Source organism: Mobula birostris, chromosome 6 (assembly GCF_030028105.1).
Source record: "Mobula birostris isolate sMobBir1 chromosome 6, sMobBir1.hap1, whole genome shotgun sequence".
NCBI lineage: Eukaryota > Metazoa > Chordata > Chondrichthyes > Myliobatiformes > Myliobatidae > Mobula > Mobula birostris.
In genome coordinates, this window is record NC_092375.1 from 50,664,453 (window position 1) to 50,691,903 (window position 27,451).

General features: G+C 40.1%; 1 protein-coding gene across 1 annotated transcript in view; it reads right to left on the reverse strand.

Moving 5' to 3' along the window:
- The window catches only part of tspan7 (tetraspanin 7), a 100,936-nt gene that overhangs the window by 14,615 nt on the left and 58,870 nt on the right, over positions 1 to 27,451 (reverse strand). The window contains exon 2 of the mRNA XM_072260479.1: positions 5,690 to 5,878. Coding sequence (XP_072116580.1) covers positions 5,690 to 5,878 — 189 coding nt within the window. The remainder of the gene's footprint in view (positions 1 to 5,689; positions 5,879 to 27,451) is intronic.

Consider the following 27,451-nt stretch of genomic DNA (forward strand, 5'->3'; position numbering starts at 1 on the left):
AATATAGGGAGTTAGGAAGGGAGTTGAGAAAAAGGACTGCAAAGGTAGTAATCTCGGGATTACTGCCTGTGCCACGCGACAGTGAGAGTAGGAATGCAATGAGGTGGAGGATAAATGCGTGGCTGAGGGATTGGAGCAGGGGGCAGGGCTTCAAGTTTTTGGATCATTGGGACCTCTTTTGGCGCAGGTGTGACCTGTACAAAAAGGACAGGTTACACTTGAATCCTAGGGGGACCAATATCCTGGTGGGGAGATTTGCAAGGGCTACTGAGGTGACTTTAAACTAGAATGGTTGGGGGGTGGGAATCAAATTAAAGAGACTAGGAGACAGGAGGTTAGTTCACAACAGGGGGATGGGAACAAGTGCAGAGAGACAGAGGGGTGTAAAATGAGGGTAGAAGCAAAAAGTAGTAAGGTGAAAAGTAAAAGTGGCAGGCCGGCAAATCCAGGGCAAAAATCAAAAAGGACCACTTTTCAACATAATTGTATAAGGGCTAAGAGTGTTGTAAAAGCAAGCCTGAAGGCTTTGTGCGTCCATGCAAGGAGCATTCGTAATAAGGTGGATGAATTAAAAGAGCAGATTGTTATTAATGAATATGATACAGTTGGGATCACAGAGACATGGCTCCAGGGTGACCAAGGATGGGAGCTCAACATTCAGGGATATTCAATATTCAAGAGGGACAGACATGAAAGAAAAGGAGGTGGGGTAGCATTGCTGGTTAGAGAGGAGATTAACGCAATAGAAAAGAAGGACATTAGCCGGGAGGATGTGGAATCGATATGGGTAGAGCTCCATAACACTAAGGGGCAGAAAACGCTGGTGGGAGTTGTGTACAGGCCACCTAACAGAAGTACTGAGGTTGGGGATGGTATTAAACAGGAAATTAGAAATGTGTGCAATAAAGGAACAGCAGTTATAATGGGTGACTTCAATCTACATATAGGTTGGGTGAACCAAATTGGTAAAGGTGCTGAGGAAGAGGATTTCTTGGAATGTATGCGGGATGGTTTTTTGAACCAACGTGTCGAGGAACCAACTAGAGAGCAGGCTATTCTGGACTGGGTTTTGAGCAATGAGGAAGGGTTAATTAGCAATCTTGTCGTGAGAGGCCCCTTGGGTAAGAGTGACCATAATATGGTGGAATTCTTCATTAAGATGGAGAGTGACATAGTTAATTCGGAAGCAAAGGTTCTGAACTTAAAGAAGGGTAACTTTGAAGCTATGAGACGTGAGTTAGCTAAGATAGACTGGCAAACGACACTTAAAGGGTTGATGGTGGATATGCAATGGCAAGCATTTAAAGATCGCATGGATGAACTACAACAATTGTTCATCCCAGTTTGGCAAAAGAATAAATCAGGAAAGGTAGTGCACCTGTGGCTGACAAGGGAAATTAGGGATAGTATCAATTCCAAAGAAGAAGCATACAAATTAGCCAGAAAAAGTGGCTCACCTGAGGACTGGGAGAAATTCAGAGTCCAGCAGAGGAGGACAAAGGGCTTAAGTAGGAAAGGGAAAAAAGATTATGAGAGAAAACTGGCAGGGAACATAAAAACTGACTGCAAAAGCTTTTATAGATATGTGAAAAGAAAAAGATTGGTTAAGACAAATGTAGGTCCCCTACAGACAGAAACAGGTGAATTGATTATGGGGAGCAAGGACATGGCAGACCAATTGAATAACTAATTTGGTTCTGCCTTCACTAAGGAGGACATAAATAATCTTCTGGAAATAGTAGGGGACAGAGGGTCCAGTGAGATAGAGGATCTGAGGGAAATACATGTTAGCAGGGAAGTGGTGTTAGGTAAATTGAAGGGATTAAAGGCAGATAAATCCCCAGGGCCAGATGGTCTGCATCCCAGAGTGCTTAAGGAAGTAGCCCAAGAAATAGTGGATGCATTAGTGATAATTTTTCAAAACTCTTTAGATTCTGGACTAGTTCCTGAGGATTGGAGGGTGGCAAATGTAACCCCGCTTTTTAAAAAAGGAGGGAGAGAAAAACCGGGGAATTATAGACCTGTTAGCCTAACATCGGTGGTGGGGAAAATGCTAGAGTCAGTTATCAAAGATGTGATAACAGCACATTTGGAAAGCGGTGAAATCATCGGACAAAGTCAGCATGGATTTGTGAAAGGAAAATCATGTCTGACGATTCTCATAGAATTTTTTGAGGATGTAACTAGTAGAGTGGATGGGGAGAACCAGTGGATGTGGTATATTTGGATTTTCAAAAGGCTTTTGACAAGGTCCCATACAGGAGATTAGTGTGCAAACTTAAAGCACACGGTATTGGGGGTAAGGTATTGATGTGAATAGAGAATTGGTTGGCAGACAGGAAGCAAAGAGTGGGAATAAACGGGACCTTTTCAGAATGGCAGGCAGTGACTAGTGGGGTACCGCAAGGCTCAGTGCTGGGACCCCAGTTGTTTACAATATATATTAATGACTTAGACAAGGGAATTAAATGCAGCATCTCCAAGTTTGTGGATGACACGAAGCTGGGCGGCAGTGTTAGCTGTGGGGAGGATGCTAAGAGGATGCAGGGTGACTTGGATAGGTTAGGTGAGTGGGCAAATTCATGGCAGATGCAATTTGATGTGGATAAATGTGAGGTTATCCACTTTGGTGGCAAAAACCGGATAACAGATTATTATCTGAATGGTGGCCGATTAGGAAAAGGGGAGGTGCAACGACACCTGGGTATCATTATACACCAGTCATTGAAAGTGGGCTGCAGGTACAGCAGGCAGTGAAAAAGGCGAATGGTATGCTGGCATTCATAGCAAGAGGATTTGAGTACAGCAGCAGGGAGGTACTACTGCAGTTGTACAAGGTCTTGGTGAGACCACACCTGGAGTATTGTGTGCAGTTCTGGTCCCCTAATCTGAGGAAAGACATCCTTGCCATAGAGGGAGTACAAAGAAGGTTCACCAGATTGATTCCTGGGATGGCAGGACTTTCATATGATGAAAGACTGGATCGATTAGGCTTATACTCGTTGGAATTTAGAAGATTGAGGGGGGATCTTATTGAAATGTATAAAATCCTAAAGGGATTGGACAGGCTAGATGCAGGAAGATTGTTCCGGATGTTGGGGAAGTCCAGAACGAGGAGTCACAGTTTGAGGATAAAGGGGAAGCCTTTTAGGACCGAGATTAGGAAAAACTTCTTCACACAGAATGGCGGTGCAGGCTCGAAGGGCCGAATGGCCTACTCCTGCACCTATTTTCTATGTTTTACCTCAGAGCTCTAGTGACCTGGATTCAATTCTGTTCCCTGTGCAACCTGTGTGGTTTGCACATTCACCCTGTGCCTGCCTAGATTTTCCTGGGTACCGCTGCTTCTTCCCATATAAGGGACGTTATAAGGGATTCGTTTAACTGGTTGGCTGACAGACTGGCATGGACTTTGTAAGTTAGGGGTCTGTTTACTATGTTGCATGAATCTACCTGTCACTTGCAGACAAAAAGAAGGAAAAGAAAAATCATTTTTGTTCTTACTCAATTTAAAATAGTTAAATTACTGCAATTTATGGAAAAGGATACCTTCCTTTATGTTCACTGCTTCATACTTTAGGTATCTTTGGAATGAGTTGCTTGTAATGACTTACTTGGAGGGTTCATATAGATAAAACAACTGGAAAGTGTGAGAAAGTTTTAAATGTTATGAGAAGTATTGCTGGATGCGACTAGGGAGCAGGGCGGGAAGCTATGTACTTAATATATCTAGCTATGATTAGATCAGTTATAGATTATGGTTGTATTGCTTATGGTTCCGCTGCTACGGTAGTGCTTGGAAAACTAGACACTGTGCAGTCCAAAGCACTTAGACTCTGTTGTGGAGCTTTTAGAACAACATCAGTCCCGGCATTATGTGTGGAGATGGGAGAAGTGCCTCTGCATTTAAGACGAGTTCAGTTGGGCCTGCAGTATTGGACAAAGCTAAATGGATTCAATCACAGCTGTCCATCAAAGTGTCTTGCAGGGGAAGTTGGAGCACCAAAGTAAAATTAAAAGATACCCATTTTTAGATTTGGTTAATAACTGGGCTGTGAAATTGAAACTGACTGAGGAAGACATAGATGACCAAATTTTCCTGCCACCCGTCCCTTTTTGGCTCTTTCCAGAACCAAAAGTAGACCTACTCCTCCTTTCTCAGCTTAAAGGAAGCAGTGCAATTTCATCAGCATTGATCACAAATGAATATTTAAATAATAAATGGGGATCTTATCTGAAGATTTCTACTGATGGCTCAGTGAACCCAGAGAGCAGTAGGGCAGGATTTGGGATGTATGAGTCTCAACTTGGAGTTAAGATTGGTCACCGGGTTTCAGATGGTGTTTCTGTCTTTGCAACAGAATTATTAGCAATCCTCTGGGCCTTATGGTGGATAGAAGACTCTCGACCACGTAGGGTTATCATCTGTTCAGATTCTGCTGCTGCCTTAGATTCTATAAAAGGGAATAAATCAAAAGCTCGTCCTGACATAGTTATTGAGATTCTCTTAGTGTTGTTTAGAGTAGGGAAGATGGGTTGTGCAGTTAGATTTTTATGGATACCTGGGCATGCTGGGGTGGAGGGAAATGAAATTGTGCATGGCATTGCAAAGTCTTCCTTACAGAGCAGGCAAGTAGAAATTAGAGTTCCCCTAGGCAGAGCAGAATTGAGAAGTAGGATTAAGAAAGGTATAGAGAAGAAGTGGCAGGAGGATTGGAAAAATGAATTAAGGGGCAGGCATTATTTTTCTAGTCACCCTCTAGTTAAAAAGGTCTCAGACTGTTACTTTTTAAGTTGTAGAGATATGGTGAAATTTACAAGACTTAGGTTGGGGCATTGTGGGCTAAACTATTATTTAAAGATAATAGGAAAACATCCTACTGGATTATGTGACCGTGGTAGTCCAGAGGCAGTCCGGCATGTTTTGCTGAGCTGTAATCGATATAAAATTGAAAGAAGCATGTTGTTCAAGAGACTATCTGGCTTAAATTTATTTTGGTTTTCTATTAAATCTCTGTTTGGACATCAAGAGAATAAACATCTGATTGAAGAGTCTATTATTTAGTTTATACGTGAGACTAGGTTGTATTCGAGAATTTGAGTTCCTTGAAGTTCTATAATTAATTATACATCCTGCGGAGGGCTGTAATACATCTAGATGCGTCTAACCAGCTGGAAATAGAAGAAGAAGAAGAAGAAGAAAGGGGGGAGGGGGAGGAGGAGGAGGAGAAGAAGAAGAAGAAGAAGAAAGGGGGGAGGGGGAGGAGGAGGAGGAGAAGAAGAAGAAGAAGAAGAGCTTGTACACTGTAAGGCAGGTAAATTAAGGCTTGAACATGAGCTGTCCTCATTTCTGCCCTGTCTGTAGGTTTAAGTATGACTGAGAATGTTTAAGTATGAATAAGATAATCTGATGGGATTTACCACCGTACAATGCATTGAGTGAGAAACTGAAGAGCAGGGAACAAACACAGAGTTTCAGTCTTCATATTGAGTTTGAAGTAAGATCATTTCACCACTTTTGGCAGAATGTCATATCAGTCAAAATGCTTGTTTCAAATCTTAAATTAACAAATTAACCAGTTAAACCATCAGTTGAGAAATACAATTATATTAAGGATCTATTTTATTTGTTTTCATAAGCATGTGGTATCAGCTTTTAAGGCAATGAAGCTATTTATGTGCCACTCACCAGTTTCAGCATCCATGGACTTCCACGACATGTTGCAAAGCAACCAAACAGGCCGAAAACGACAATGGTGGTGCCAGTCCCAATGAGTACATAGGGGGCATTGGTGGAGTTTTCAGCAACAAGAGAGATGTAAGTCCCCAACGTGAGTTTACCCCATACTCCAACAGCCAATAGGACAACACCCGTGATCTGCAGGAGGTGAAAAGTGCCATCAACATAAGGTTCTATCATACAAGGTTCTGCAAGGGAACATAAAGTGCATGAAGATTAAGCTCCATTTATGCCAGGATTGAATAGTATCTATGGAAATCTTTGATGATGTAGTTCTAGTTTTCCAAATGGAAAGGTTCTTTGATGAATCAACATCTGTTATTAAACCCCCGCTTTACAATGCCACCACACAACCATAGCCTCAGGATGTTCCAGACGGCTTGATTTAACTGCTGGTAATATGACATGTCTGTCTTGGACTAAAGGGACTAATGTTCCAGTGTTTCATTACACACGTCTTCCTCTTTAATGAAAAAGCATGAAAATGCTATTTATAGAAACTTTATCCTGGCATTCATAATGCAAGTAGGAAAAAGTATCAAAAACATAGCTGCTAATGGCCTCTAGTGCCCGTATGATGTTTAAATGGTAACTATTTACAAAACTGGCTCATTTTTAATTATACGAAGATAAGCAAAACTAGTTTTTAAAGTTTACAAAAGTTTGGGTGTAACCTCCAACTGGCTATATTTACATTCACTGATGACATGCCTAACAGTATAGTAATATATATCCGTCTATTTTGTACTCTATTTATGAAATTACACCCAACGAAACTGCACTGAACTGATATTTGCTGAATAGCAGTAGCATATGTGGATTAACACAAGAATCAGATGTTTTATACAAACTAAGAAGTAGGTTGCTATGATGAACCAAGATATGCAAATAGAGACTACAGGCAACCTCAAGGGCATAGATACACAAATAAACAAGAAAGCTTGGTCTTAGTTATACTTCCCTTACTTTCACTGATTGAGCTAAATGTTGTTATGATTCTGCACCAAGCATGCATCATTTAATTTTGTTGCCCTACTGAGCATATTGGACTCACATTGACTGCAGTGCTGAACATTTTGAAAGCACTTCTCAGCAGGGATCACCTTCCTGAATATAACAATGAATGAATAACATTGCAAAAGTTTGAGAAATTTTAATGAGTGATTTTGGAATAATTTGGAAGAATATTTTTATTTAAAGAGTGATTTCAAAGTTAGCTTCTTAACCAGCACTTCAGTTAATAAAAAGTATAAAAATAAATTTGAGAGAAAAGAACTTATCAAATCCTAGCAACATAGAGTTATGCAGCATGGAAACAGGCTTTTCAGCCCAACATGTCCATGCTGACCGAAGTGTCTAGCTCAGCTCACCCTATTTGCCTGCATATCTTCATTAAATCTTTCCCCTTAAATCTTTCATCTTAAACCTTTGCCCCGTATTTATAGACTCCCTTACTCTGGGAGAAAGTCAGTGAGCATTGTAGATTAGGGGACCACTTTGTCAAGCACCTCAGCTCCATCCACAAAAAGTGGAATTTCCCTGTGGCCCACCAATTCCTATCCCGATTCCTGTTCCAACATGCCAGTCCATGGTCTCCTCTTCTACCGCAATAAGGCCACTCTCAGGTTGAAGGAGCAACACTTCATAATCTGTCTAGGTAGCATCCAACCTGATGGCACGAACATTGATTTCTCCAACATCTGGTAAAAATTTTTACCCTCCCGCTTCCCTCTTCTTCATTTCTCCAGTCTGGCCTCTTACCTCTTATCCAGTCCTTTTCCTTTTCCATTTATCACCTCCCAGTTTCTTACTTCCTTCTTCACCCACCTATCACCTTTCAGATTGTCCTACCCCCCCCACCCCCACCTTCTTATTCTAGCTTCTTCCCCCTTCCTTACCAGTCCTGATAAGGGTCTTATCATGAAAACATTGATTGTTTATTCGTTTCCACAGAGTTCTGCCAGCATTTTGTTTGTATTGCTTGGACTTCAAGCGTCTGCAGAATCTCTTGTGTTAGCAACTATTCAAAATTTATTATCGAAGTACATGCTGTATATGTCACCACAAATACCCAGAGATTCATTTCCTTGCAGGCATTCACAGTAAAACAAAGAAATACTGTTGTCAATTTTAAAAAACCTACATATAAACAAAGACTGACAAACGACCAATGTGCAAAAGAGGACAAACTGTGCAAATACAAATAATAATAATAATAATAACAATAATAACAACTAAGTAAATAAATACTGAGAACATGAGTTGTAGAGTCTTGTCTATGCCCCTCATGAACCTCTATCAATCCTTGGCCTCATTAGCTGCAGAGAAAACTGTCCCAGGTTACCCAATCTTTCCTTACAATCCAATCCCATTAGTCCTGGTATATCTCTTCTGCATCCCCTGTAGCTATTGTGTATGTGACCTGGTTACACAGCAATGCCATTAATAAAAATGCTGAAGATGGGAGCTAAGGTTCATGGTTCTTTACTGGCAGAAAACGAACTTGGCACACATGTACAGATCAATATGCGCCTAATAGTGCATGCAACAACGTGTTACTAAAACATAAAGTAGTCCCTTATTATACTGTAGGCTATATGGTACAGTAGCTTAATCACATCTTTCTTGAACTGCACACAATACCTCAAATACAGCCTCAACAATGTCTTGCATGATATTCCAACTCTTGTACTCAATACTATACTTCATTGAATTGAATTAACTTTATTTCTTACATCCTTCACATACATGAGGAGTAAAAATCTTTACATTATGTCTCCGTCTAAATGTGCAATGCGCAATGGTAATTTGTAATAAACAGTATGTACAACAGGACAGTCAATATGATGAAGGCAAGAATGTCATACATCTTCCACACCACCCTGTATCATCGCTTTCTAACAAGCACTTGTACCACTAGATCCCTTTCTTCTGCACACTTCTAAGGGTTCTGTATGGGTCCTAAGAGTCCTGGCATGTATGTCGTGCTTAGTTTAACCTTCCAAAATGCATCACATTACACTTGTCTGAATTAAATTCTGTCCACCTTGCCTTTACCACTTTTCCATTTGATCTAGATGTTGCTGTAATCTTAGATAATATTTTAAACTGTAAACTTACTGATGATGTCACCAACATTCTCCTCCAAATCATTAATATGTAACAGTGGACCCAGCACCGAGTCCTGTGCCACACCATTGGTCAAGGTCCTTCAATCTGAATAATCCCCCCCCCCACTAACACCCTCTGCCTCCTTCCACCAAGGCAATTCTGTATCCTGTTGGATAGCTCACCCTGAATCTGATGTGATCTAATATATCTAATATTCCAGATCAGCCGGTCATGCAAGGCCTTGTCAAAGACTTTACTAAAGTCTGTGTTGATGTTTATCACCCAGCCCTCATCAATCTTCATTATCACCTCTTCAAAAAACTCAAATTCATGAGATACAATTTCCTACATATAAATGTAGACTATTCCTAATCAATCCTTGCCTTTCCAAATTCAGAAAGATCCTGTTTCTCAGAATCACCTGCAGTAACTTACCCATCAATGATGTTAAGACTCACCAGCCTGTAGTTCCCTTGCTTAACGTTAAAGCTTTTCTTAAATAAAGGCACAACATTAGGTACTCTCCAGTCTTTGGGTACCTCTCCCTTGTCTAAGGAAGATACAAAAGGCTCAGCCAGGGTCCTAGGAGTTTCTTCCACAATGTTCTAAGATACACCTGGTCAAGCCTTGGGGGTATTTTCCATCTTAAAGTGCCTCCAGACCACCAACACCTCCTCTTTCACAATGTGGATAAAATCTAAGACATCAGTATCCTCTTCCTGAATTCCTTACCTTTCACGATCTCTTCCATTATAATACAAAGCAGAAATATTAATTTAAGACCACACTCATCTCTCCTGGCTCCACTCTATTCCCTCAACCCCTACACAGCTGGGATTCGCTTGATCCCTCCTGCCTGTATCCGACGTTAATTCTCCTTTCTTGACCATGTGAAAGCAGCAATGGCCTGAAATTTGTAGTAAAAATTGCCATTATTCATCATTCAGCAGCAATCCACCTGTATTTACAACGTTAAGCATCAAAATCTAAAAGCTGCTATCAGAAATTCTGCATAATTCAATCGTTGCAAATTAACATAGAATTACTCATTTGACCTGATATTACGGAAAATGTTAGACCTTGCTGAATGAACTATAAATTTAGTTTTTAAATGCTACTGCTGAATATTATTTTAATAATTGCTGCTGAACAACTGCTTTAAAAATGCTCTACCCTTCATGAAACTATTCCCCAAGTCTTATTATTTAAAGTTGTTAATATTATAACATCCATTTTAAACACATGCATGACTCAATCCTCATCGTTTTTTTTTGTTCTCTGCAAAATGTTTATGAGGTTAGATAAAGTCACTGATGTTTACTTCTTGGTTACTAACTACAAAATGCTTCAGTCTGATTCAATGGTCAACTTATTACATCACCGTTGCTGCACTGAGCAGATTGCAGTGTCATCTGGAAAGGGGAAATCTATGCGACAGAACCTATATATCCTTTGTTCAGAGGGTCAGAGTAGGTACCATACCTTTGTCACTGACTAGAAAGTACAGGTCATTAACTTTTCCCCAGTTTCTAAAATAAGCTCTTTATTACCATCAAAAATTTAAGTTAATAGTTTCACAGTGAGCACACCCCACATCTACAACTAACAGTGGAAAGCAGCAAGCAGAAACTGAGCAGCAAGCAATCGCTGCTGAAAAGGCTAAAGGCTTCTGAGAAATATTGCGCTTAAATAGCAATTTTTAAAAACTGAAATTGAAATGGCAAGTATTATATATCTTGAGACAGAAGATGGCTGTTGCAACGTTAGCTCAAAAAGGCTTTGTTGGGAAATATTCAGAATTTTTGTGTTTATGCTGCACATTTTGCTTCTGCAAATATCACGTAAAAATACCCGCAGATCAGCAGTCTTCATATATGTTTCTGCAAATTCATTTTATTGCACCTTTAACATCTGTCCACTAGAGGGGAGTGAAAGCAACATAACCACAATTCTTTGAGGAACTTTCAATCTTAAATCGGAATCAGAATCAGGTTTAATATCACTGGCATATATCGTGAAATATGTTAACTTAGCAGCAGCAATATAATGCAATACATGACAATGCAGAATAAAAAGGTAAATAAGTACATCAATTACAGTAAATTAAAAAATTGAGGTAGTGTTCATGGATTTAATGTCTTTTTAGGAATCAGATGGCAGAAGGAAGAAGCTCTTCCTCAGTCACTGAGTGTGTGCCTTCAGGCTTCTGTACCTCCTCCCTGATGGTAACAATGAGAAAAGGACATGTCCTGGGAGATAGGAATCCTTAATAATGGACATTGCCTTTCTGAGGCACTGCTCCTTGAAGATACCTTGGAAACTACAGTGGCTAATACCCAAGATGGAGCTGACTAATTTTACAACTTTCTATAGCTTCTTTTGATCCTGTGCAGCAGCTCCCCCCCCCACCCCAACACAGTGATGCAGCCAGTCAGAATGCTCTCCACAGAACATCTGTAGAAGTTTTTGAGTTTTTTAGGTGACAAACCAAATCTCCTCAAACTCCTAATGAAATATAGCCGCATACAGTACAATCAAGGATGCGTCTGCATATCCAGCGTTCTCATGTGACAACTTACACTAACAAAGTTTGTCATCACAAACTCTGAGATTATGTTGTCTCTTCTGATTTCCTTATTTGGAGCACACAGGAGCAAGCTCTGTCATCACCAAATCCAAATGAATATTGTAAAGACATCCCAACAGCAAATCTAGAGGAGTCAGTTCTACGTTGTATGCAGTGTACTCCAGTGTTGAAATAACAACTTTTCTCTTGATTTCACCTCTTTTCAGTCGATCTTTCATAGTCTGAGCTGTGCTTTGCAGAATCCTTTTAGTCAGACCCTGGGGATTTATTCACTTTTATGCACCTCAAAACCTTCAAATGTCCCATTTTCATAATATCGTGATGTTTCAGGACATCACTGTTCTTTTCGCTGAATTCCCCAGCTTCCAGAGCCCCTCCTCCTTCCCTTTCTTCTGCAGTCCACTGTCCTCTCCAATTAGACTCCTACTACTTCAGCCCTTTACTTCTTCCACCTTTCACCTTGCAGCTTCTTACTTCAGCCCCCCTCTCCCACCCACCCATTTGCCCCCTCACCTGGTAACATCTATCACCTGTCAGCTTGTACTCCTTCCCCTTTCCCTACCTTCTTTTTTAACTTCTGCCCTCTTCCTTTCCAGTCTTGGCCCAAAAAGTTGACTGCTTATTCCCCTCCATTGATGCCACCTGACATGATGAGTGACTCCAGCATTTTGTGTGTGTTGTTCAAGATTTCCAGCATCTGTATAATATCTTGTGTCTATTCCCACCCTGATACACTTTTGCTCTTAATATAGAAGTTCTTAGACTCAGGTTCTTTCTTGTTAATCTTTGCTAGATGCTTGCTTGATCATATTCTCTGTTGGCTAGGTAATTTCTTCTCACTGAGCAGCCTCATTTTGCACAAAGACATCACAAATTCTGCAAACTATGTGCACTGCAACATTTCCTCCTTATATACACGATACTTGCTGTGTTCAGTATTCTGGACATGTATTATACCCTCTATCTCGATGGTGGGGGAGAATTTACTGCTGATTCACGATCGGAGAACTCAGGAAAAAAAAGCAACACATCAAACTTCAACAATGTAATTAGCCAGTTTATTTCTTGTTTTGTTACGTCTCCCCACTCACGGTGTGACACCTTATTTGGGAGGGAGAAAGCCTGCGGCATGCCGAATTGTTGGGTGAACAATTAGTTTTTGTTGTATTGCAGATCATGGTCTCTCTCGGGGGCTTTGACATTGCTTGCTTAGCGGGTGCTGGGTGCCCATGCTTTGCTGTTGCTTGTGCGTGGGACTTCGGGGTTCTAACGTTTTGACTGTCACTTATTCTTTGGAGTACCCTTATGTTTGTGTGGAAGTCTGCAAAGAGCAGGGATTTCTGATTGTATATTGTATACATTAGATTAGATTAGATTATGAGGACACGCAGTCCTCTTTTATTGTCATTTAGTAATGCATGCATTAAGAAATGATACAATGTTCCTCCAGTGTGATATCACAGAAACACAAGACAGACCAAGACTGAAAAACTGACAAAAACCACATAATTATAACACATAGTTACAACAGTGCAAGCAATACCGTAACTTGATGAAGAACAGACCATGGGCACGGTAAAAAAAAAGTCTCAAAGTCTCTCGAAAGTCCCAACATCTCACGCAGATGGTAGAAGGAAGAAAACTCTCCCCACCATGAGCTTCCAGACCGCAAACTTGCCGATGCAGCATCCTGGAAGCACCCGACCATAGTCCGACTCTAAGTCCGTCAGAAAACTTCGAGCCTCCAACCAGCCTTCTGACACCGAGCATCGAGCACCATCTCTACCGAGCGCTTCAACCCCAGCCCCGGCCGCCAGCAACAGGCAAAGCCAAGGAATTGGGACCTTCCCCTCCGGATATTCTCGATCGCACAGTAGCAGCGGCAGCAAACCAGGCATTTCAGAAGTTTCTCCAGATGTTCCTCCGTGCTTCTCACGTCTGTCTCCATCAAATCAGAATTGTGCATGGCATCCTACTTACAAATACATTGTCTGATATTGAACTATTTATTGACGGCAGTTGTAGCAAACTAAAATGTTCTGTTCTTTCTATTTGTATAGTGATACAAGTAAGTTGTTAAAAAGTCTAAAGTACCAGTTGTGCTCCTTGCACTGTGCTCCATGTCTCACCACAAATGATACAAATACACAGGACTGAATCTATGAAATGCAACTCAGTCTAAGTAAATCATGGTGTGTAACACTGCCAGGGTGAAAAAAAACACACAAGTCTCTTGAAAGGACTTTTGCAATTATGATTGCAACACTGTTCTGTCCATACAACCATTAAATAAAAGCAGAGGTCTAACATATGCTTCTATGTGCAAAGCCATTTTACTTTTCTGTTGCCATCTGACTAATAATAGAAATTGATAACAAGTTAAGCACAAAATTAATCATAAAAACACTTATCTCTTCACTGGAAACATGATAAACACAATGATATAAATAAGAGTATATGAAAGTGTATTATTAAAGAAACAAATCAAGAAAAATGACCCTCAACGACGACCTGCCGTATCCAGCCAAAGATTGTTCTTGTATCTGTTCTTGCAAACATCCTAGGGGAGGCTACATAACTTAGCACTGATTTTCAATAAAATCCTCAAAATCCTAACATTTATGCCTCATTTGACATTCTTTCAATTGCTGACCATTGTGGTGTATGGAATTAACGACAAAGCACTGATTGTTTCAATGATTTGAATATCCAATGCAAGCCTGGTACGACAGGGATTCTGGCCTCGTGTGCAGTCCAGAAAGTGAAAACCCAATTATATTGTCTGGAGCTTCTGACAATGCTGCCTTGATTAAACTTTTCCATGAAAGCTCTCCTTTGTTTCAGAGTAATGGCATGATCCCATCTACTGGTGCAGCAGTTTCTTCACACAAAGTAGATGCAATTATATTATAAAAAACCTGCAAAAATTGTTAAGCAATATTTTGACATTCTCTTTATATGGCACAACTTATTTGGTTTCTTTCTGATTTGATGCACATTTCTAAAAAAACTGATTACGTTTCAGTTTTTAGAGAATTAATTTTAACAATGGACAATTTTTCTACACTTCTGCTTGAAAACATGTTGCGATGTCAGTAACCAATCAGGAAAATACTCCTTTAACCTTTTGGATTAGATTCACCTTTTACTAATTGTTGAATTAGAAATTGGCAACAAAACAAGCATCAATGTGCAGCTGGTTGAAATGTTTAGATTGGACCAGCAATAAAACCCTTGTAAGAAAAGAGCATAATGTAGTTCAGGAGGTCATTCAATCTTATGTGAAATTTTCACATCTAGCTTGGTAAAGCTGCGTACATTGTGCGGGGAGGGCGGCAATTAGTGGAACATTTGCCTGTCCTTCAGAGATTGGCAAATTAAAATTGTGCGTTGCCATTGGTATGGTGTTTTCTGTCAGATCTTCCATTGTCTTTTCCTTCGTGAGTATCAGTAGCACAACAATAAGATACTGACATTTATTATTTTGCAGGAATACAAGTGGAACCCACAAACACAAAGGATTCTGCAGATTCTGGAAATCCAGACCAACGTGGGACAGCATGGTAGTGTAGTGGCTAGCACAACGCTTTACAGTACCAGCAGCCTGGGTTCATTTCCAGCCGCTGCCTATAAGGAGTCTGTCTGTTCTCCCCGTGACTCTGTGAGGTTCCTCCATGTGCTCCGGTTTCTTCCCACAGTTCATAGATGTACTGGCTGATAGGTTAATTGGTCAACGTAAATTGTCCAGTGATTAGGCTAGGATTAAATTGAGGGTTACTGGGTGGCGTGGCTTGAAGGGCCGGAAGGGCCTACTTCGTGCTGTATGTCAATAAATAAACAAACAATAAGAATGCTGGAGGTACTCAGTGGGTCAGGCAGTATCTATGGAAATTAATAAATGAAAATCTTGATGAAGGGTCTCGATTCGAAATAACAACAACTTTATTCATTTCCATAGATGTTGCCTGACCTGCTGAGTTCCACCAACATTTTCTTAGTAGGGCCCAAACAAGTTTTTTTTCCAGCTTGTCATCACCTCTTCCAGATGTACCCAGTAATGAACCATTGTACCTTTGCATATCTGGGCATCCACTAATTTAAATTCATTGCCCCAATATATTTCTTCCATAGCAGTCCTTCAAGATCAAGGAAAACTTGCTTCCACTTCAATTCCATGAGTTCTGAGGTACATGATGTGGCTAATATCTCTGACTCGGCCACGGGTGGGGCACATGGTTCTTCATGGGGCTGAAGAACGATGTGGGGAATGGTCTGCCATTCCACTATTTTCACTGGGATTCTACAAGGCTCCAGGTTCCCAGCGCCATCGGGATGGTCCTCCATTTTTAGGAATTGTAGGCAAGGGAGAATGCTACATTTTACAAAGCTGACTTTAAGGAAGTTCTTAGTTGTTTACTGTGAGAGCAAGGAGCAGAGTGGCTGTTTTGGGAGTTGAGTGTTGAGCATGCAGACAGCTCCTTCCGCCTGATCACTTGAACTGCCTGTGACTAATTATAGCCTTGACACTGAGGTTGCTGAATGCAACAGAACATTTGAGTATCTTGTAGAGTTTGTGGTGTATCTCTGCTGCTTTGATCCTGATAATATGATAGATGTGAATGCCTTCCCTTTGGAATTCCTGCTTTATCATAGTCCTGTTATCATAGAATGCATTGTCTTTATGTTAAATTTGCAAGTTAATAAAAATTACTAGGTACTATATAGTGGTTGCTTCTCAATGCAAGACTAAAAGGTGAGATAGGCTTGTGGTCATAATGGACTACATTTTAGGGCACAATACAAGATAATTGTAGACTGACAAAGATAGATTTATAGATAGAATTTCTAAACGTCTTTTTGTTGAATGTGCAGTGTACACGTATTATGTTGATATTTTTGGTCCAAGAACAATCAAATCCAAACTAAAAAGCATATGATTCATTCGCAAGATTGACATTACAAACTGACACTGTAATCAATAGAAGCTGATGACAGCTGGCAAAGCATAAATTCAATTTATTTTCTGTAGGGCCACATTCAACTGAAACAGCAAAAGGAACAGCTGTCTGGACAGGGTGATACAAATGAAAACCTTGAAATTGTTTTAGAAGCAATAATATGCAGAAATATGTGTGGAGAATAATACAGTTTTCCAAAATGTATCAGAACCTTTTTAGATTATCTGTTAAGTATTTTGCAAAAGAACAAACTGTGAAGAGCATTAAATAAGGTGATGAAATCTGGCAAACATCAAATTTCACAAATATAAGCATTTCAATTTTTCCTCCTAAATACTTAATTTGATTCTCTGCATCTGTAATTTCAACAGGTATTTATTACTCACATCAATTCCTCTGGAGAAAGATGTGCCACCTACTGGTCCTTCCCCATCTAAACATCTACTCCAAAATTTTTAATAATCATTTACAGACAGATTTCAGTTCAAAATATGAGATGTTATTTCATAAACTCAATTTTAAGATAATTACTTGAACTTTTTTTGTGTGTGGGGAGGGTGAGGACAAAATTGTAGGGATTACTACGTAATTGAAGATTCAGAGTGATTCAGTAATAAACACATCTTTTATACATTGGCACCATCTAATGGAGCTACTTTGTAATTACTTTACGGTCCAGTAATGCTTTATCATGAAATTGTTCCAAAGCATATTAATCTGGCAACGCACATTGCACCAATGCATATTTTGTACATGCCTTCACCAGCATTATTTTCAATATGTAAATGGCTTTGCACATTTGATTCACACAAAGATCTTTTCCTACTTAGGTCACAACTTACAGGCCATTGGGCAGGGCTGGGGGTGGGGAAAAACCTGAGGTTGAAGGACAAGGTTAAGACAAGAGTGTTAGTTCCATTAATTGTAGGGGTAATGAAGAGTGGTGTAGATTATGGTTTTGGGGCTGGAATCAAATTTTCCTGGTAGCAGAGATTAACACAATTAACTGCTGAGGAAAGAAACTGAAGTAGAACTAGGTGAGTATCCAGTATTGGGGGTCTGTAGTGAGTTCTGGAGGTTAGGGGCAGTTCAAGAGCAGAGCACAAGACCTCTGGATTCTGCACCTCTGTGTTTAAGTGCTGAGGACCTAGAGATTTGCAATTTATGTGAATCACGTACTAAGTATAATTAATTTTCTACTTAAATACTATGGTACACCACATAAAAACACTGAATTTTCAGCTCATTTTAAATTAGTTTTCTTAATCTTTAAAATAATTTTATTTCTTTCCACAAGTTCTTAAAAATAAATTCCTTTTCTCGACTGTAAAGACAAAAATAATTTCCATTTATTCTCACAATTGAAATTACCACGTAATACTGTATACCTATTCAAATCTTAGCTTTTATCTTCAGTTGTCATCATCATCATTATTATGTGCCATGTCTATGACACAGGTGATCATGGTCCATGACCATGATTTTTCTTGGCAAATTTTTCTACAGAAGTGATTTGCTACTGTCTTCTTCTGGGCAGTATCTTTACAAGATGGGTGACCCCAACCATTATCAATATTCTTCAGAGATTGTCTACCTGGAGTCACTGGTCACATAACGACTCCACCACACCACCCATTCTTTGGTTGTGAAGAAGGAATAACCCAGAGGTTACATCAGAATCGGGTTTAATATCACTGGCATATATTGTGAAATTTGTTGTTCTGTGGCGGCAGTACAGAGCAAAACATAATAGTAAAAGCTATAAATTACAATAAGGTAAACGTTAAAGTGGACAAACATTTTAATTCTAATTCTCATTTGTGTTCTGATGTGTCAGTCCATGACCTCCTCTTCTGCCAAAATGAAGCCACCCTCAGGGTGGAGGAACAACACCTTATATTCTGTCTGGGTAGCCTCCAACCTGATGGCATGAATATCAATTTCTCCTTCTAATAAACAAATCCTATCCCCCCCCCCCCGCTTCGCCACTCTTCTCACCTGCATATTACTTCCCCTGAGTCCCTTCCTCCTTCCCTTTCTTCAGTGGTCCTCTCTCCTCTCCTATCAGATTCCTTCTTCACCCTTGATCTTTCCCACCCACCTGGCTTCACCTATCACCTTCCAGCAAGCTTCCTTCCCCTCTCCCCCACCTTTTACTCTGGTATCTTTCCCCTTCCTTCTCCGTCCTGAGGAAGTCTTTCAGCCCAAAACATCAACCATCTATATTTATTTCCAGAGATGCTGCTTGACCTGCTAAGTTCCTCAAGCATTTTGTGTGTGTTGATTTTGATTGTGTTGAACACTGAGCTGCAGTCAATAAACACCAGCCCGATGTAGGCATTGCTATTGTCCAGCTGATCCAGGTCCATTGGTGAGCCAGTGAAATTGCATCTACTGTAGACATACAGTGATGATTGGCAACTTGCCACAAGTCCAGGTCCTTGCTTAAGCAGCAGTTGATTCTAGACATGACCAACTTCTCAAAGCACTTCATAGTAGATGTGAGCGCCACTGAGTGATAGTTGATGAGGCATAAAGGAAGTGTAAAAATTTAGAAAACTACAGAGGATTTTTAATCATTTTATGGAAAATGGCTGTTTTGGAACGGGTAACAATTTATTGCCTTTGACAAATCTCCCTTGAGAATGTGGAGAGCTAGTTTCTTGAACCACTGCCTTCCCTCTGGTGAATACGCACATGTTCAAACCAGGATAGTGAGTGATCTGGAGGAGAACCTGCAGATTTTTGAAATTGTGAATAATAACTTTGGTAACTATAGAATGGAAAAAGTTAAACGACACATCAGCAAAGATCCTGCTGCTAACTTGATAATGATGGGTGTTTCTGGCTTATATGCTGTGCATTGTTTTTCCGGTGAAGAAGTCTAGTGATTACGTCAGATGTTGCTGTTTGCCTGAAATAGAAGAGGTCATAACCTTGAGCTAAAAGATTCTGAAACAGTTATCATTATGGGCTGTCTTGTATGCATTAAGCAGATAGCACTGCACAGGAAACAGTTAAGGAAGCAACATATGAACAAACAAGATGAGCTACAATGGCCCCAATGAGGAATGTTGAAGTTGTGAGGATCTGAAAGCCTGAGAATTGACAACAGGCTCTCAAGATATATACTGTAGTTATCAAAAATAGAAACACTGCTTTTGCTAATAAAATACCACAGACTGTTATCCCTGCATAGAAAAGAGTTCAAGATGGTAGATGGAGCTGAGGTCAATGAACCCTGGGGAAAATTTTGACTGTGTAGTAGGGAGAAGGTGGTTAGGCTTGGACTTTATTCCTTGGAGGATGAGAAAGATAATTTTATAGATGCTATAAAATCATGACAGGTATAGATAGGATGAAGACATTCAGACTTTTTTTTCCCCCCAGGGCTGGAGGATCAAGAACTAGAAAGCATCGGTTTAAGGACAGAGGGGAGAGATTTAATGGGAACTTGAGGGGGCAATTTCCTTTACACCTAGTGTGGTATCTATGTGCAATGAAGATTCACAGGAAGTAGCTGAGGCAGGTACCATAACATCTTTTAAAAGACAGTTAGTGCACTGGAAAAGTTATGGGTCAAATGCTGACAAATGGGGCATCTCGGACAGCACGGAGCAGTTGGGCCAAAGGCCCCTCTATGATTTAGGATTACCCTATGAATACGATTTACTCTATGACTTAATAACAGATTTCTTAAGAAAACTACAGATATTGTTGGGTGGAGTTCACACCAACAGGGAACCTAATTGGCAAGGAAGGCCCTCCACTAAGATAACTACTTCCTAAAGCCAGCAAACGCTGGTAATATATCAGGAGCGCAAAAGATGCTAGGGCATGCAACAAAATTGTGGCTCCAGGGTAGGAGTGGGTGAACAGTCAAATCTCAGATAAAGCATCATGAGGAATTCTGCAGATGCTGGAAATTCAAGCAACACACATCAAAGTTGCTGGTGAACGCAGCAGGCCAGGCAGCGTCTCTAGGAGGAGGTACAGTCGATGTTAAGGGTCTCGGCCCAAAATGCCGACTGTACCTCTTCCTAGAGATGCTGCCTGGCCTGCTGTGTTCACCAGCAACCTTGATGTGTGTTGTTCAGATAAAGCATATCGGGTTATACTAATCACTCCTTGGCCTGAGAGCTGAAAGACTGATTTCACTAATTCAGGACTTTCCCCTGCTGAGTTTCCTCAAGTCCTGTGATTCATAACAAGATTATAACATTTACAAGATCAATCCAGTTTTTTGAACAGACTTCCCTTTAACACCATTCCATATTCCTTTATAACCAGAAGTAAATGAATTCCAAATGTATTTGAGTACTCTTTCAGGTTTTACAAATCTTAATTCCTCACTCAAGCAAACTCTTTCCAACTAAATTCAACCAAGTATCACTGTGATCACTGTGTCCTGGACGAGAAGGTTATAACATAATGGAATGCTGTCTTTCGTTTGACCAATGTTGTTGCCAAAGTGTGTTGCAATTTAGTTTTTCTTTTATCTAAATATATATAATGTCTAAATTTACAGGGATGAACTCAAATTATACTTGGGGATTTGATAAAACATTTGCTAATTCAGAGTTTTGGACAAAAAGTAGCATCACAGATTACAGGGACATAACCTTGTATTTTGTAGAGACAGTCTGGATTGTAATGGATGCGTCTGTACAGTCTCAGACCCAAATGACCTGCAAAAGAGTTTAGTGACAGTGGGATCACATTTTGTCAGTCAGCGATTTAGAGAAATTAAAAGTGGGATTGTTAGACAGAGTTAAAGAAATTTCATAAAAATGACCAAATTATGATCTCAACCCAAGCCATTAACTGTCTGTTTCTCTTTATAGATGCTACTGGGCCCACTAAGTTCCTCCAGCATCTTGTGTATTGCTCAGTAACTCGGGAGTTCATCGTTCTATTCAAGGTATTGAATCACTGGAAGCATAGGGCAGGTTCCCTATACAAGAGGGAAGCACTGCCCCTATCCTGGCTAGAGCTACTCAGGAGGGTTTAAACTAGTTTGGCAGGGGAACGGGAACCAGAGCACCAGGTCAGAAAGTGGAGGAATAGAGAGGAAGGTGGATGTCAGGGCCAGTAAACACAGACACAGACAGCAGCAGTGTAATAGATATGATAGGACAGGTAGTTTGAAGTTTGTGCATTTTAATGCTGGGAGTATTATGGGTAAAGTTGATGCACTAGCAGCATGGATCAGAACATGGCACATGTTGTAGCCATTACAGTGTCTTGGTTGAAGGAGGGACAGCATTGGTGCTTCATAGGAGGCTCATCCAGAAGATTATGATGCATGGGACCGGTGAATTGGCCGTTCGCATTCAAAATTGGTCTGCTCATAGAAGATGGAGGATGGTGAGTGAAGGGACTTATTCTAGCAGTAAGTCTGTGAATAGTGGGGCTCCACAGGGAACTGTACTGGAACTTTTACTGTTTGTGATGTATATAAATTACCTAGATGAAAATATAGAGGATGCATTAGTGAGTTTGCAGATGATACGAAAATCGGTGGTGTTTTGGACAGCGTCGGTAACTAGCAAAGAACACATCAGAATATAGACCAGTTGCAGGTGTGGGTGGAGAAATGGCAGATGGAGTTTAACCTGGCCAAGTGTGAAGTGTTGCACCTTGGAACACTGAAACAGAGTTGAGCAGAGGGATCTTGGGGTCCAAACTCACAGCTCCCTGAAAGTGGCTACGCGGGTTGATAGGGTGGTTACGGCGGCATATGGCACACTTGCCTTTGTTAGTTGAGACAGTGAGTTCAAAAGTCAGGAAGTTACGTTGAAAAACTCTAGTTAGGCTGCATCTACAGTACTGCACACAGTTCTGGTCACCCTGTTATAGGAAACTTTTTGAGGCTTTGAAGAGGTTTACTAGATTAGAGGTGTAACAAGACAGTGGACAGACTCGGGTTGTGTGGGTTGGGCAGCGGCTGATCTAATAGAGGTTTGTAAGATGATGAGAGGTACAGATAGAATTGACAGACAGTATCTTTATTTCAGAGAAATGCCCAATACCAGACGGCATGTATTTAAGGTAAGAGGGAGTAATTTTAAAGGAGATGTGAGAGACAGGTTGCTTTTTTTTTAAAACGCGGAGAGTGGTGGCTGCCTAGAATGTGCTGCCTGGGTGGTGGTCGAGGCAGGTACATTAGGGACTTTTAAGAGATGTTTAGATAGGCATATGAATGTGAGGAAAATGGAGGGATATGGACATCGTGTAGGCATAAGGGATTAGTTCGCCATTTGATTTGGTTTGGCACAACACCTGGCCAAAGGACCTGCTCCTGCACTATACTGTTCCATGTTCTATTACAAAGGAAGTAAATATATTAGTTGTTTTTTTTTTCCCTAAATGAATCTAACACGTTTTGGATCTAGGTCTGAGTTTTAACATACAAAATGCAATATGTTAAATTCCTAAGTTTACTCAAATAAATGCAGAAAATGTATTGCAGGTCAGGCAACACCTCCCATCCTCACCACATCCTACAGAGGTTGTATTGAGAGCATCCTGAGCAGCTGCATCACGGCCTGGTTTGGAAATTGCACCATCTTGGATCGCAAGACCCTGCAGCGGATAGTGAGGTCAGCTGAGAAGATCATCGGGGTCTCTCTTCCCACCATTACAGACATTTACACCACATGCTGCACCCGCAAAGCAAACAGCATTATGAAGGGCCCCACACACCCCTAATACAAACTCTTCTCCCTCCTGCCATCTGGCAAAAGGCACCGAAGTATTTGGGCTTCCACGACCAGACTATGTAACAGTTTCTTCCCCCAAGCCATCAGACTCCTCAATACCCAGAGACCGGACTGGCACCAACCTACTGCCCTCTACTGTGCCTATTGTCTTGTTTCTTATTTATTGTAATGCCTGCACTGTTTTGTGTACTTTATGCAGTCTTGGGTAGGTCTGTAGTCTAGTGTAGTTTTTGTGTTGTTTCATGTAGTTCAGTGTAATTTCTGTATTGTTTCATGTAGCACCGTGGTCCTGAAAAAACGTTGTCTCGTTTTTACTGTGTACTGTACCAGCAGTTGTGGTCGAAATGAGAATAAAAAATGACTTAACTTGACTTGAGCACGTGTGGAAAGAGAAACAGAGTTAATATTTCAAGTTGAAATGGACTGATGAAGAATCTTTGACTGGAATTGTTAACTCTGCTTCTTTGTGCAATTGTTGCCTGACCTGCTGAATGTTTCCAGAATTTTATTTTTCATTTCAGATATCTGCATCTTAATTTCTGTGAAATTATTCTGTGCATTTTTGTTTCTGTGAAGGAGTAGAGAAAGGTTGAATCATTTGGAAAGGAAGTACATTCTTGGACCACAAGTAGAAGGAGAAGGCCATTTCTCAAATGGCAACACCCAACTTTCCCCCCTTCCTTTATAGAACACAATCCACTACTGTCAAAAATTCATCTCAGGCAGGTAGTGAACTTTCAGGTTTGAACCTTCAAGGCAAGAGTCAACTAAATTCATTTATGGACACATACACAAAACATTCAACTTTATCACAGAAATCTGATTACAATCACATCTGATCTTCACTTACTAAAATCCAGTATGTTACCAGGTCCCATCCATGCACTCAGCTGTCGTGAGGTGGTGGCGAGGTCGATGTTTTGGTTGAAACCCTTTAACTGGACATTCTTTCAGCTGAATTCCTGCACGCTTTGTGTAATGCACTTACTTACCTGTGTTGCTTTATGAAGTCACAAAGTTGTGCAACACAAGAATGGGCCCTTCAGCCAACCTGCATCCATGCCGACTTAATTGCACTTTCCCACATTCCCTCTCGAAATGTCACTGAAATGTTGTGATTGTATCTGATACCACCATCTCCTCTGGCAGTGAGTTCTAGATAACAACCACTCTCTGTGTAAAACTCCTTTCTTCACCTTACACAGATGCCCCTTTGTTTTTGATTTCCTTCCATGGGAAAAAAAAGTTCTGACTATTTGCTTTGATGAAATGCTGAACAAGGTCAGCACTAGAACAGAACCTCCTCCCATCCCATGTCATCAGGAATAAATCATAATAGGCTGAGGATAAGGCCTTGATGTCACACTAGAGGGAAATGACTGTCGAATTGACGCTGCCACACTGCCTCAACTGCACAGTTATCCTTGAAATACCACAGCAGGCTTTAAAGGAGATTTCAGGCCTTTATTTTCTTCTCAGCTGCTGATGGTTTAAAGCTCATCATATTTTGCCATATTGCAAACCCCAGTTGTACTTTACTCCTGATGCTTTTCTATTTGTGGTGTACCAACAAGCAATTGCTTTTCAATACTGATTAGGGTAGTGTCATTGATCAGAAAATTGAGAATAATTTAACAAATATACGTTTAAATCAATGTAATTTCTTGCAAATAATTCTCAATGGCCTTAAAATGGATTGAATTACAGTCAGCAATGCCTTTCTCTCAATGTTATACATGTACAACTTAATATGTCATTGCACATTATAATCCAGGTTTTAATAATCATCAATGGCAATTCTACTGCTGGGTTTGTCGCCCTTCTACCCTCCCTTTTACACATTAACATATACAACGAGAAATGCACATTTTAAAATTGTATAAGTGCTATAGTGTTCAGAGATCTTTAAATTGCACTTTGCTCAAATTTGGGTCCAAACATAAATGAATAAATTAGTGGTACTTCAGTTATATTTATGTATCCTAAAACAAATCACAACTTTTTCTAAGCTTCTGTACTGCATTTAAAAATTCTGGTAAAATGGTAAAAACAGATGCTAAGTTGTTGTCAGAGTATTATGATACCCATGTTTTCAAGTCTGCTATCAGCCAACAGTTTGCAGCTTGTCCTTATATGAACCAGCCCGGAGCAGAGGTAGTAGATCAGTTTAATACTCAGGTGCTAGTTAGACACAATCTCCATAGAGTTCTATATCTGGATTCTATGTATCCACTTCCATTGATTTGTGGAGTTCCTTCACTGATGTTCACTGGCAAAATTCAGAGTGGTGGGAGAGAGGAGGTGAAATGTTCTGATCGTAGATGTTCTGAAGAAGTTAATTTCACCTTTATTCCCTCTTGCCTGCTTCAGTTCACCCTGCTCTGAGCAAGAACGATCCCCAAAGGAGGTCACTGACAAAGCATTCCACTTCCTTGGCGATTTCTGTAAGGTTTGTAATAGCACAACATTGGAGACCTTGGAGAATTTTCAGAATAAATGTTGTCTGCGTATTGGTGAGGCTATTGGCTTCAGAAGTGTTCCAGGAGCAAATTAGCACACAAAGATACGAATTAGGAGAAGAAGGCCACTTGGCCACTCAAGCCTGCCCCATCATTTTATCTGATCATGAATAGTCTAACCGTAACCTCAATCTGCATTAATATTTACAGTATTCCGTGTTTTCCTTTCAGATTTTGGATATTAGCAATATTTTGTTTTAACATTAGCTCCAACATGAAGCACCTAATAATGACAAAATTGGAGTCAAGTTAAGATGGGCAACAGATTTAAGAGACATACTTGGGCTCGACAGGTTCACCAGGCCCTTACAGTACAACCCAATTCAGAAAAAGATCCCGCAGAGAATCAGCAGCAATGTAAACTGACAGCATACTAAAATGTTATAGTACACTGGAAAGCCAAAGTATGTCCACAATTTCTTGCATTCTCTATAAATGTGAGACTAAAATAAATCACATTTAATGAGAAATTATGAAATAAGTCCTCATTAACTGCAAGCCCTCTGTTTTGTTTCAATATTATTAATTATTATTATGAATTAGCAGAGCATAACCCTAACCTTGGACATTCTTGTTGTGATTAAAAGACCCTGTTAGGTATTGGGAGTCTGATTCACTGATTCGTTGCCAAGACCAATGGTGGGGGAGCTGCAAAGCCTTGGTTGTGGTGCAGTCTCTCATTCATGCCTCGGGGTTGTTGTTGCGGCTGAGAAAGGAGGCACCGGAGTTGGCTGTGTGCAGCTGGATTTCACGCTGGGTAGGAGGCTGGTCCCTCCCATCAGTACTGCACTCCAGTGTTTCAGCTATCATAGTTATAGGTGCTGTGTGTATTGTGTGCTGTGTGTGACTGTTGGTTCTGTGTTTTGTACCTTGGCCCCAGAGGCATGCTGTTTCGTTTGGCTGTATTCATGTCAATGGTTGAATAACAATCAAACTTGAACTTGAGTATTGCTAATTTGACATTTTCAATGTTCAATTTGGCAATATTGCAACTACACACCAGTAAAAATGGTAGGATTTTCTATCTGCTTCCAGGAAACTACATGTTGAATCCAAGTCACATCATTTGTTCCAGATTTGGTAGTTCTGAAATTTCATGGTCCTATGGAATAAATTGGATGATACCACTGAAACACGGACAAAAGGGCATTGGAAAATTGCACTAAGAAACAAAGGGTTAAACCTGAAGCTTGTCGAGAACTTCACACTGGGTTACAAATTTTAAAAGCTGAATAAAAAGGTGTTATATAATTTTTTAAATTGTTATCTGAAAACCAACCTATTATAGTTATCACTTTCTTTGTTCCCTTTTTCTGTCCCGGTTCTTTCTGAATGATCTGGAGATTGAAAAGGCTAAGTGAGAAATCTTTATCACACACTAAAATGGTACCTTCCTAACAGACATTTGTGTAATCTTTAGAAGATCCGAACGGATTGTGATTCTGACATGTTCTTTTCAACCCAACTGTTCACCAGATGTCATCCATCTGCTTCAGTAAAGAAGAAAAGAACATAAGCCCATACACACTAGTACATTAATTGATAGTCGGTGTTTAAATAGTCTGCAACACATCTGCATCAGTATTTTAATTCTTTTTTTTCCTTATTAAAACATTTCCTTATCCATTTGTCAAAAAGTGTTACCGAATGTCTTCCAGAAACCTTCCTGTTGTCATTGCATTCTGATTTGATACAATAATCGCATTGGCTTTCGTTCTGAAATTCCTTCCTATATTAAGATTATTATTATAGTGCACAATAAAATTTTAAACTGGTGTACAAATGTTAAAACACATTTATAAAATCAAGATTAA